At 48.3% G+C, this 11,318-nt stretch overlaps 1 protein-coding gene across 1 annotated transcript; it reads right to left on the bottom strand.

The window, feature by feature from the left end:
- Positions 1–1,963: 1,963 nt before the first annotated feature.
- CGA (glycoprotein hormones, alpha polypeptide) lies at positions 1,964–7,373 on the bottom strand. Its single transcript, XM_074988856.1, has 3 exons — positions 7,274–7,373; positions 3,721–3,905; positions 1,964–2,041 (listed from the first exon to the last, which is right to left on the bottom strand). The coding sequence occupies exons 1-3, from the start codon at positions 7,371–7,373 to the stop codon at positions 1,964–1,966; spliced, it is 363 nt and encodes a 120-aa protein (XP_074844957.1).
- Positions 7,374–11,318: the final 3,945 nt, after the last annotated feature.

Raw genomic sequence — 11,318 nt, 5'->3', positions numbered from 1 at the left:
TGCCCGTGGATTAACAAAAGACCAGCTAGTGCTCCCACCCGCCACCTGAGCAGCAAAGCTCAGCGTCTTAATTCATTTACAAATGAAGCTGTTGTAAGTAGGACTGTTAGTGACTTTAAAAAGCATCTCCTGGCACTCAGACACCACATAGAGGTCAAAAGGTCAAATTTTGGCACTCCCCCTCAGGAAGGTTGCTGACCCCTGGACTGTGGGCAATAAGCCAGGGCTGGGAGAGATGGAACTCATTTCTCCCATTATCTGGAGGCAGGCCACAGACCTGGATAGCAATTCCTCTGTACTTATTCCTCCAGCCCATATGCTGGCAGAGAGAACCCCACAAAAATCCAACATAGGAATTTAGATCAGTGGCTTTGCAGGGGCACATGCTCCACCCTAGCCAACCATTACCCTTCTCAGGGGCTTGCCCATTTGGGGCTCAGCCATTCCTTTCAGAGGTTATGTATTTACACCCCGTTTCTGTGCTGCACAGAGTTCTGAGGCTCCTTTTGTGTGGATCAGGGGTTTCAAACACATGGCCTGGGGGCCATTGGTGGCCCAAGCAGTTCCACAGCCAGGCCTGCAAGCACATGATGGCACATGAGCCCCTGCTGCCTGGTGGGGTGTCTGTCGCCTTCTCTCGAATCCAGCCCTTGCTCCACCCCCCACTGTGCCTCTTCCCACCCCTTCCCTCTCCCCCTCTTCACACACCTTAGCTCCTCTCCTCCACAGGACCTATGGGGATGAGCAGGAGCCTGGCGTGGGTCAGAAACAGGGCAGAGACCTGTGGAGAAGCACAGCAATGCAGCAGCCTCTGCTCTGCTCCACCACCATCTCCCGGGCCAGCTGCGTCTCTCCACTTCACCGCGGCAGCAGGAAGCAGAGTGCCCCAACCCCAGAGCTGGCTGGCTTGGGAGACGGCAGCAGAGTGGAGCAGGCTGCAGCACAGCTCTCTTTCCCCACTGCTGCAATGGTGAGTGTGGGAGGGCTTCACCCCTGCCATTGGCCCCAGCCGGCCCAGGGCCCCACAGGCTAATCTGAGTGTGGGGAGACCATCCCATCCATAGGACTGTGGGGGCAGCCACCGCAGGGGCCCCTAAAGCACAGGGACTGGGCAGCCACATTGTCTGCACACCTCTTCACCAGGCCACAGGGATGTGCCGGCAGTGGCCCAGAACTAGCAGTCAGAAGCTGCTCTAGTCCCGCTGTGCTACCACTGTGGCAGACAGGACTGGGGAATGCACAGGGGACCATGGGCCAGGAAGCAGGTTCAGGAGACACCTGGCAGCGGAACACATGGAGAACCCTCCCTGCAGAGCCCTGCCAAAGTAGGCTGCCCACTGGCCCAGTAGGAGGCTTTAAGGACTTGCACTGGTCCTACGATAAACTGAATTTGAGAGTCATAATGAGGATGGTTTGTCTGAACCACTCCGCCTTCCCTGCCCCACTTCACACATGAATACATATGTTCTGCATCCGGATGGGGGGGTTGAACTTTAGGAGCATCTGACCTTACATCTAGTAAAACATGTCTGAGAAGGGCTAGTTTAAACAAAGGAAAAAGGTGACACAGAAAGAAATTACTAAACAGGTGTTCTGTGTGGCTTCCTATACAAAGTCCTGGTACTTAACCCCTGCAACAGTGTTTTTAGTTGTAAATTGTTACATTGTCTTTTCCCTGAAGAAAACATTGATACTTTAATTCACACTTTATTTAAAAATGGATCAGGTTTTTTGTCATGCCAAGTGCTGTACTTCACTCCTAATGGAAAAAATTAAACTTGGTTAAATGCTTGATGAAGTAAAGTGGAGATGGACAGCCGTACAACTCATCAGATCATACAACTAGATGCCCTGATCAGAAAACCTAAGAGTTTAAACAGAGATGCAACAAAAGCTGAAAAACAAATAACTCCGTTCATTGTCGTCTGTGGTCACTACGTGGTCACTACCGATGGGACAGGTTTTAAGATTTATGATAGTAGCAGGTACTGCAATGACAGTCTGTGTGGTTCTCTATCTTCATGTTGTCCTTAAAGGTAATCTTTAAAAAAAAACATACACAAAATTAAAATTACCTTCATTGCTAAAAAATTCTTCATGCAAAGCCCTTTTTCTTGGGTAGATACTATGCAAATGTCTTTGGAGATAGAGGTATTGAAACATCACCTGCATCCTGCATACTGTAACTCTGGTTTTCTGTAACTTTGAGCCACGAAGAGAGGAGGCAAGGGTTATCACAACGTGCTTCATGATTTTGAGTCCCTAACTTGACACCTCTTAGAGGGGCCTTTGTTTCAAAAACTGTAAATCAGCCCCCTTCATTATATCTGAAGTTCCCTCCCCTCATCACTACTCCTGTGTGGACACATTCAGGACAACTAGTCATTTGAAAGAGTGTTAAACTCTTTGATACCACTGAACACCAAACAATAATATTTTTATGTAGAGCACCTGTGAAAATTTTCCAAAAATAATTGTTATCAAGACAAAAAAAAACTGAAACACATATGGCAAAAACAAAAAGAAGTAATTTAATCAGGTGTGAGAGCAATGAAGAAGTAACTTTGTATCTAGTTTTAAAAACTGAAAATATACACCATCAGTGTATTTTTCCAAACACTCATGGCACACCTGCGAGTTGTTCGCAGAACACCAGTGTTCGGTAGAACACAGTTTAAGAAACACCAATTTAAAAAATGTATTGGACAGACTTCGAACTCTCTTAGACAAAGCATAGATGGGCACAAAACAGACATAAAAACATTCCTGATCCACGAACCAGTCAGCCAACATTTTAATGGAGTGGGCCATTCTGTTAATAACTTAGAAATTTACATCTTACTGAAGAGGAATTTTCACACTAGTTTGGAAAGAGAGGCTGCTGAACTGTCTTTTATATTCAAATTTGACATATTAACACGTGGTTTAAACTGGGATGTGAATTTTCTGGGTCATTATAGGGGCTCTTTTGCATACTTGGCTTAATCTAATTCTTGACTCCCCCTGCCCCGCCCCTCTACTCTCTGATTTGCTCACCTTGATAATGTTTTTCTGATTTGTCAACCTTGATTACTATTTTTCATTCTCTGTGCGTTACATATTGAGTCTGTTCTGGTATGGCTGTGGTCTGAAGAAGTGGGTCTGTCCCATGAAAGCTCACCTAATAAATTATTTTGTTAGTCTTTAAAGTGCTACATGACTGCTTTTTTGTTTCAATTTAAAAAAAATTTGGCCAAAATATTTTGTCTGATTGGGAGCGAGTGTAATCTGTGTGAGGTAGAGCTGTTGATCTCAGCCAGAGGCTCACACTTCCATTACTTCCTTGACTACCTTAAAACCACCTCCACGCTTGCCTATGTGGAGCTGGTACAGAGGTTGGCTGTGCCGAGTGCAACACTTATACAGTTCTGCTGTGTGACCAATGTCCAGTCACTGGGGACTCGCTGGATTAGCGGCTTTACACATGTCCAGACCCCAGGGTTACAAACAAGGATGGAGGCTTCATAGAAGGTACACAGGTACTATTTTCCCCTTCCTTAGTACATCATTTCTCATGTCAGACAGGTAAATTTCTTTGAAATCAGATGCTCGACATAAGTGTCTAAGATTTTTGTCCTCAAAGGGTGGTTAAATGCTCCCAGCAGGAACATCCTCTGTGCCGTTCATTGATTTATGTTGTATTACAAAACGAGCTTAAGGGGGTTGCAGTCTTGTCCTCACCTTTGTGAAGGCTTTTGCTACACAGCAAGTTGCTTCGGATGTTATGTTTTTTGGAACCAGCATCGTCTTCTTTGATCTCATGGGTGTGGGATAGGCCCTGGAGAAACAACATCCTGTGCACTGGTAAATGGGAGCTCCTGGCTTTGAGAAGAACCTGTTCTCCCCTAGCTTGCATTCTGGACAACCTATCACAAATACATAAGTAACTGAAACAATAAATGAGGCACAGAAATGCATCCCAATATGCCAGAACCAATTTGAAGTTTGACTTTTATTTTCACTAACAGACAAAAAAAAGATATGTCCAGTTTGGATAAGAGCTCTGGTTATCCCCAGGTATCATCTAACCACAGAAAACAGGGGTTTCTCTGTCGGGAGTGTGGAGCTCTAGAACACCCACAACTTGGAAGGGTATCATCATCATCGCGGCTTCCTTCAGCTATGACTTAAACATTTATTGTTTCCTTGCCACGTTTCTAGTTACTTTTCTTTGCACATCAGTTGTGGGCAGTGGTCTCTGCAATCCAAGCTCTTTGGCAATCACCCAGGAGAGATTCAAATGCCGCCCGGCTGATTAGCAGCATGCCCACAGTGTCCACAGCCAACAGCATGTGGTTCTACTGGTGGCAAATATCTACGCACGCTTCAGTGCACATAACAAAATTTATTTCACACATGGGTGGAAAAAATCAGGTAACAGTGTAAACAGCTGTGCTCTCTAGAAACTTGACAGTGTCTTGAGATAAGCAATGAGTATTACCACATTATTTGCAGTATTCTTTAGAGAGTCTCTGTGTTAAGCGATTAAGTTATCTAAGGCAATAATGAATAACTTTTAGTTGAATCACTGTAGCCAAAAGTGACTCATTAAAGGAACCTGATTTGCAGAGGGCAGGTGCTTCCCGCATTTTAAAAGTCAAGCCCCTTTAAGCATGTCAGGTTAGGCACCCAAAAATTCAGGTACCCATAATTCTTAGTAACAGCGTAATCTTGGGTGAAGTAGACTTCACTGCCCTTCTGTAGGGCCTAAAAAAGGGCCCCACTTCCACATGCAGCCTTGAATGTGTGACTATGGCAGTTTAGTACAGGTAACTCTACAGCGTGAGCTACCCATCAGCTTAGACTGTAGAGGACACTTATTCTTTCTCTGTGACGTGGTCTAGGTCTCACTACATGCGACAGTCAACCACACATAGGTGTTTACAGGAGCAGTATGTGCTTAAGGGGAAGCATATGGTTAAGTGGTTTCTTGAGCAAGAATTAACTCAATTATGTGTACAAAGTTAAACATGTGCTTAAGTACATTGCTGAAATGGGGTCTCATTTGGGGTGATCCTCCTTGCCAGTCATGAGCTATAAGTGATGTCAATAGGAGTTACGTAGATGCTTAAAATTAAGCTTGCATTTAAGTGTTGTTCTAAATTTGGCCCTTGATGAATCAGGGCATAAACACCTCAGATTGTACAGAAAAAATATTTTACAAATATCGAAGAGAGTTTTTAGCTTTTTAATGCGTCTTATTTTTCTAATCCTGCCCAGCTAACATCCATAGCTCAGGGTGCCTGCTGCATGTGTCTAAGAACAACACTACAGAGCTTACAGCCCAGGAAGCAGCACGGGTGAGTCAGTTTCAGTTACCGCTGCAGCTCTATTCTCCTGCAGTGTGGACACACCGCAAGGCACAGACCTCAGTCAGACGGACAGCATAAAACACCACAGATGCATTAGCACAGGTGTGAGACTTGAATACAGCAACAAGACACACAGGTTTACGCTGCAGTGTGGGCACTCAAGCATGAGCTTGAAAACCTCGGGCCCATAAGCCCTAGTCCCACAGACCTGGGTGTAGCGTGCAGCCGAGTCACCCTGTCAGCCTTACCCTCAGCATGGCCTTTACACCAGGGTTTGCGAGTGAGCCTTGAGAGACAGCCTTACTGCTCTCTCCCACAATGCCTAGGCTGGAGTCTCTTCTACAAGGCTCCTAGGGCAAGGGTGGGCAGTAATTTTAATGGGGGCAGGGGCTCTCCAAGATTTTCTTAAGTGATCAAGGGCCGCGCTTTGCTATGGAGTGCATACAGGGTCTGGGACAGAGGCTGAGTCCAGAAGGGAGCGCAAGGTAGGAGACTGGGGTGCAGCAGAGGGTATGGGGTCCAAGAGGGAGTTTGGGTGCAGGAGGGTGTTGTGCCCTGGCGCACGGGACTGGGGTGCAGAGTCTGAGAGGAGATATGGATTTGGGAGAGGACTCTGAGCTGGGGGAGGGGTGCAGAGCAGGGGGCAGAATGTTTGGGTTATGACCTGGGGGAGGGGATTGGGGTGCAGAAGGAGTGCAGGATCGGGGTGAGGGTGTGGTGTAGGAGAGGGTTATGGCCTGGGGGAGGGGTGTAGGATGGGATGCAGGGTTTGGGAGGGAGTTGTGACCTTGCAGGGGGGAGGGCGGCCATGCAGCAGGCTCGGGTGGTGACCTGGGGCAGGGAGTTGGGGTGCAGGAGGGGCTGGGGTGCCGGAGGCAGGCTCTGTTTGGGAGGCGCTTACCTAGTTAACTCCTGGTCAACAGCCAGTGGCACCCTGCCTGCCTCAGCCCCAGGCCACCCAAAGTGGCTGATGAAGTGTATGTAACTGCTCCGTGTGCTTGATCGTGTGACCATGGAAAAAAAAGAGCCTTTGATCAAATAAAAAAGCCTCTCCCCCCAACTATCCTATCTGTGCAAACACTGGTGACTCAGCCCCTCAGGGTGACGGTTACCCCTTCTGCCGCATCTCTGCTGGGATTTTGCCCTCTCTTACGCTCTGGCAGTGCCTTGCTCCAGAGCTTAACTCCTGCTCCTTCCCCATCTCCAGCTCTGATTTAGCCTCCAGCCCCGGCCTGATCTAACCCTGCGTCCAGCTGCCTGTCCTCCAGCCCACCCCCCGACCAGCTAGTTTCTGCCCCCTGGTTTGAGCCTGGCAGCCCCTCCTCTGTTTTGTCCCCTTTACCCCTTTTTAACCACTGTAAAAAGCAGGCACCAGCAGAAAATATACAGTGCTGGGGAATGTGAGGGGAAGAGGCTCCAGAAGGTGTCGCTGAGCACACGCAGAGCACCGCAGGTCTCAGACTCCTACAGGGAGCAGTTTCATGCACTGCCGGCTGCTGGGGCCACATGTCTCTCCACGCTGCATGTTGGAGGGAGGAAGGGAACTTTGTGCACTGCACCTGCCCTCAGCACAAACACACAGCTGCAACGGGCCAGTTTCTGACCAATGGGAACTGTGAGATTGTGCAGGATGCAGAGGCAGTTCACACAGCGGCCCCCACACACCCACTCACACACCCTTAGGGCATACAGAGCAGAGGGGCACATGGCCACAGCAGGTAGGCTACAGGCCAGAGCTAGAGGTTTGGTGGGCCGGATCTGGCCTGTGGTCCGTATTTGCTCACCTCTGCATACCAAGAAATGTATCTGTTAGATAAGATTTCAAACCACAGCGTACAGTGAGCGGCAATTTAATTAACCCTTTTTTGTTGATACTTTTCTTACATTTTTAATGTGATTTCTGAAAGTGAAAGGTGGCTCACCCTGCATCAGGAACTCTCCGTCGGGAAAGGAATGAAGAATATGGAGAAAGATGGACAACATGACTAGAGTGGCCGCCGCATACTTCCCACAGTAATCCATGAGTCGTCTGCAAAGGACACACAAAAACAAAGGCTACATTTGACGCTCTCGCGTTCCTGTCATTTGAAACACTATCAGCTACGGAGACTATATGGAATTATGATTAGGAACTGCAGATGTCTTGCGCTGGTGTTCATTTTACAGCCCGACATCAGCATCATCTTCACAATAATAGTTTCTCTTTTTGTACCTTTCATATATTTTTCTGGGTGTCACGATTAACATAAAATATAGAAGCTGTAACTGGCGGGTTCAGAAACAAGCAACTGTGTTGGGGAAAACACAGAAGCAATTACCTGTAGTCTGACCAGGCTAAGAAACCTTGAGATGATTTTCAGTTAAGATAACTGCATAATTAGCACATGAAATTTCCGGCTGAGCGGCCGATCCTCACTCCTAACCTAAGCCCTTGGGAGCCTGAGCAACATGAAGGGACCCTCGAAACCTCATATATGTCTGGGATTGGTTTTGCCTGATGCACGCACCACAGCACCCAGGGTCAAGGCTGAGAGCCGAAGGTGTCATGCTGGGGAGGATGAAGGGATGCTGTACACAAGGATTCCAGGCAGCACAGCAGAGGGGCCCTGCCATCTGTCAGACAGTCCCAGGGCTAGCCAAGTTATACCAGTGGCATCTCCAGCTCCTGGAGCAGCCCAGCATCAGAAGGGTGGAAAGGTAGTTTAAAGCCATGGGTTCAGAGTGGGGCTGACCCCAGTCAATGGGGCAGGCCTGGCGCCCTTATGCAAGAATAGATGTCAGTTGGCCAACTAAGAGGGTGAAGCAGCACCAGGAGCTAAAGAAAGATCCAGGGGAGCCCTACAGAGGGTCTGTCGGGAGACTAGAGGAGGTGTCAGAAAGCTCTCTTCAGGACCTCCCTGGAAGGAGGGGGGATTACCAGGAAGCCAGCGCAGAAATATGCCTGAGCCACAGCCAGTGCCAGTGACACAAGGCCAAAGAGGACTAGGAAGACAGGGCAGGGGCTATCCAGCTGACTCACTGGACCCAGAGGGTCCTGAAGAGGGCTGAAGGCAGCGAGCAGCAAAGGGAGATGTCTCCTGGCTCTCAGAGCCAGAGAGCTGAAGTTGGAGTTGAAGGCTGGAAGTGTGGTATGGGGAGTGACGCTGGGCTCCGCATCTACTTGATGGATTGTCTGGACTGTGGTTATGTGCACAGGGCTTTTTTGGTAATAAATTAACCTCCCCCCACACGGCTGTACTTAGAAAGACTGCTTGGAGTATATCTGGGGACTCTGAAGGAAACAAACTGAAGCAGGTGCACCTGGCACATTGCAGCCTACCACAGCAGGGTACGCCAACCTTGGCTGCCTGGAGACAGTCACTGTAACTCACCTCCCTCTGAGCAATGAGCTCAGCACGGAATCTCACCCAAAATGCTTTGCTTACCTGGCCTTGGTTTGTATTGGGGGTGTTTTAAGCCTCAGCTTGGGAGGAAAATGAAGCCACGATATTTCCTCTATCCAAATGTAACCCACTCACACACTGTGGGCGTGGTTCACTGTCCCATGTAGTGGCCCCTAAACCACTTACACAGTGAAAGAATGATTCTCCTCTGCAGCCTCAGCTAAGAACCAGATAGCTTATAGCTCAAACTGGAGAGCAGGCTTATGAGCCCCCGGCGCGGGCGCCAAGAATGGCATGTGAGCTGGTTTTCATCAGCACGCAAGGCAGGAACTCAGCCTGGCCACTCATCCCCCATGCAGCCAGGAGCTGGCTCAAAGCCAGGCCGCCTGTGTGTTAGCTAAAGATCAGCTAAATAGCTAAATAGTGCTGTACACATGGACTCCCAGCAGCGCAGCAGAGGGGCCCTGCTATCCGTCATTCTGCCTGTGCATTAGCCATATACCAGCCACCACCGACATGGTAAAGCTCTGCATCTTTATTTATGAATGAAGCTGTTGTAAGTAGGACTACTAGTGACTTTAAAAAGGATCACTGGCACATGGATTGTACATAGAGGTCAAAAGGTCAAATTTCAGCACTCCACCTCACAAGGTTCCTGGCCCCTGCTGTAGAACAGGGGTTCCCAACCTTTCCAGTAACACGGCACACTTCAATGAGACAGACAATTCCCCAACACACTCACTTTTTTCAGCTGAATCAGCTGCTCATAAACATCACATTTACTATGGGTACAGTCTTACTGGAGAGGTTTGCAGCCTAGCAGTGCGTACAACAGGCTAAACAGGGATCGAATGTTTCAAATACGCCACAGAATATACCGCCTTCGACAGCGAGCACAGACACGTTTATAAAATCTGCTCTACGCCATGCTAGAAACGTTGAGTAAATGAGTAACTACTGCAATCAGACTCCCCACCCCACTAGCCCATTGGAGCCAGGATGCAGCATTTAACTCACGTCCCAGCAGCGAATGGTTCTTGCCCTTCCTCCCTCCCCCTTGACACAGCAAGGAGTGGTGACAGGCTCTCTACCAGCTAGTCCAGGCCAGGAAGCATCATTTCAGCTGCCTTCCAGTGGAAACAGGGTCCTGCAGGGTCAGCATTTCCCCTCATGGTGACTCTGCACAAAGCCACAACAAAGACTGTGTGGGGCGGTGGGAGGAATTGAGAAACCCTGTGCCATCTGGGATTCAGGCAGCCTTGCTGCTTGAGCCAAAGTGGGCATGGGGTCATCAGTTTTCCTCCATCCCCACCCCACCATGGCTCTGCAAAGAGACACTGTGAGGGGAAATTGAGGAAATTTCAAGGCACACTTGGACAGTTCCCACAGCACACCAGTGTGCCATGGCACACTGGTTGAAAACCACTACTGAGGGGGCTTACAGTGTACTAAGTTCCAGAGGTACACGCTTTGAATCCCCCCGTGGGAGGTTACTCTAGCTTCAGGTATGCCAGACTAATAAAGGTTACTCATTTTGGAACAACCCAAATTCAGCAGAAACTCTTTGACAAGTACTTTGGGGTTTCTCGCATCTGCATCTGAAGCATTTGCAACTGGTCACTGCTGGGGATAGTGCTGGGCTAGCTGGATCATGGTCCTGACTAGTGATCCTGCATGGCAATTCCACTGAACAAACCCAGACTAATTTTCTCCTCAGAGCCCAAGCTCAGAGTCAGGGTCATCTGACCCGAAAGGGCCCCACACACGTCTGCAAATTTTAGGTGGTCTCAGGGTAAATGTTGAAGTCTTGTGCTAATGTGCACAGTTCCTATAGAATCTATACTGCTGACCATGTCAGCTATTGCAAATCAGTTGGCCACCTTTCAGCAGAGCTAGTGTCTTTGGTATGAAGCTTGAAATATTCATCGCAGGTGCTATACTTCCTTATTGCACTGTCAACCAAAATGTGCCCCCTTCAGCCCAGTTACCTTGATTTTTGCTCCAGCCTATGACAGAAAACAAGCTCTAGTGGTGATTTCCCATTTTAAAAAAACTCTCCCAGACAGGATGGATCTTGACCCTTTATTTTCAGGTGAATTGAAGTTATTTATATCCCGTGCTGAGCTAACAGAGTCTATGGAGGAGAAAAGTATCATGTAAAGGAGAGCTAAGACCTAGATTCTACATTGCTGCAATCGGAGCAAACTGACGCTTTATTGAGAGAATGTTTACACGCAAGTTATCATATACAGGTTAAAACAGCAGGTAAGCTAATGGTGCAACTGGGGGCAGATGTTTGGGATTGTGTGTTGGAAACCCATGCATATTAAAGGCCCACCTTGCTCAGAATAAACATAGCTCCTTTTCGATGGCTGGTAAGTAATCCATTTAGATTCTGGTGGGAGGTGGGCCAAGGGGGTGGGGGGCAATATAGGTGAAAAGTTGAGAAGCTCACAACAAATGTAGGGGTGGAAATGTGGAGCCCTGGATTTAAATAAGTGGGGTTGGAGGAGGTTGGTGAATATATGCTAGTGGGAGCTCTCCCCTGTAACAGTGGGGAAATTGGTTTGGGGTGTTTTAAATC

Source organism: Carettochelys insculpta, chromosome 3 (assembly GCF_033958435.1).
Source record: "Carettochelys insculpta isolate YL-2023 chromosome 3, ASM3395843v1, whole genome shotgun sequence".
Taxonomy (NCBI): domain Eukaryota; kingdom Metazoa; phylum Chordata; order Testudines; family Carettochelyidae; genus Carettochelys; species Carettochelys insculpta.
Note: the sequence above shows the minus strand (reverse complement) of the source record. Positions and strands in the feature narration are given on the sequence as shown.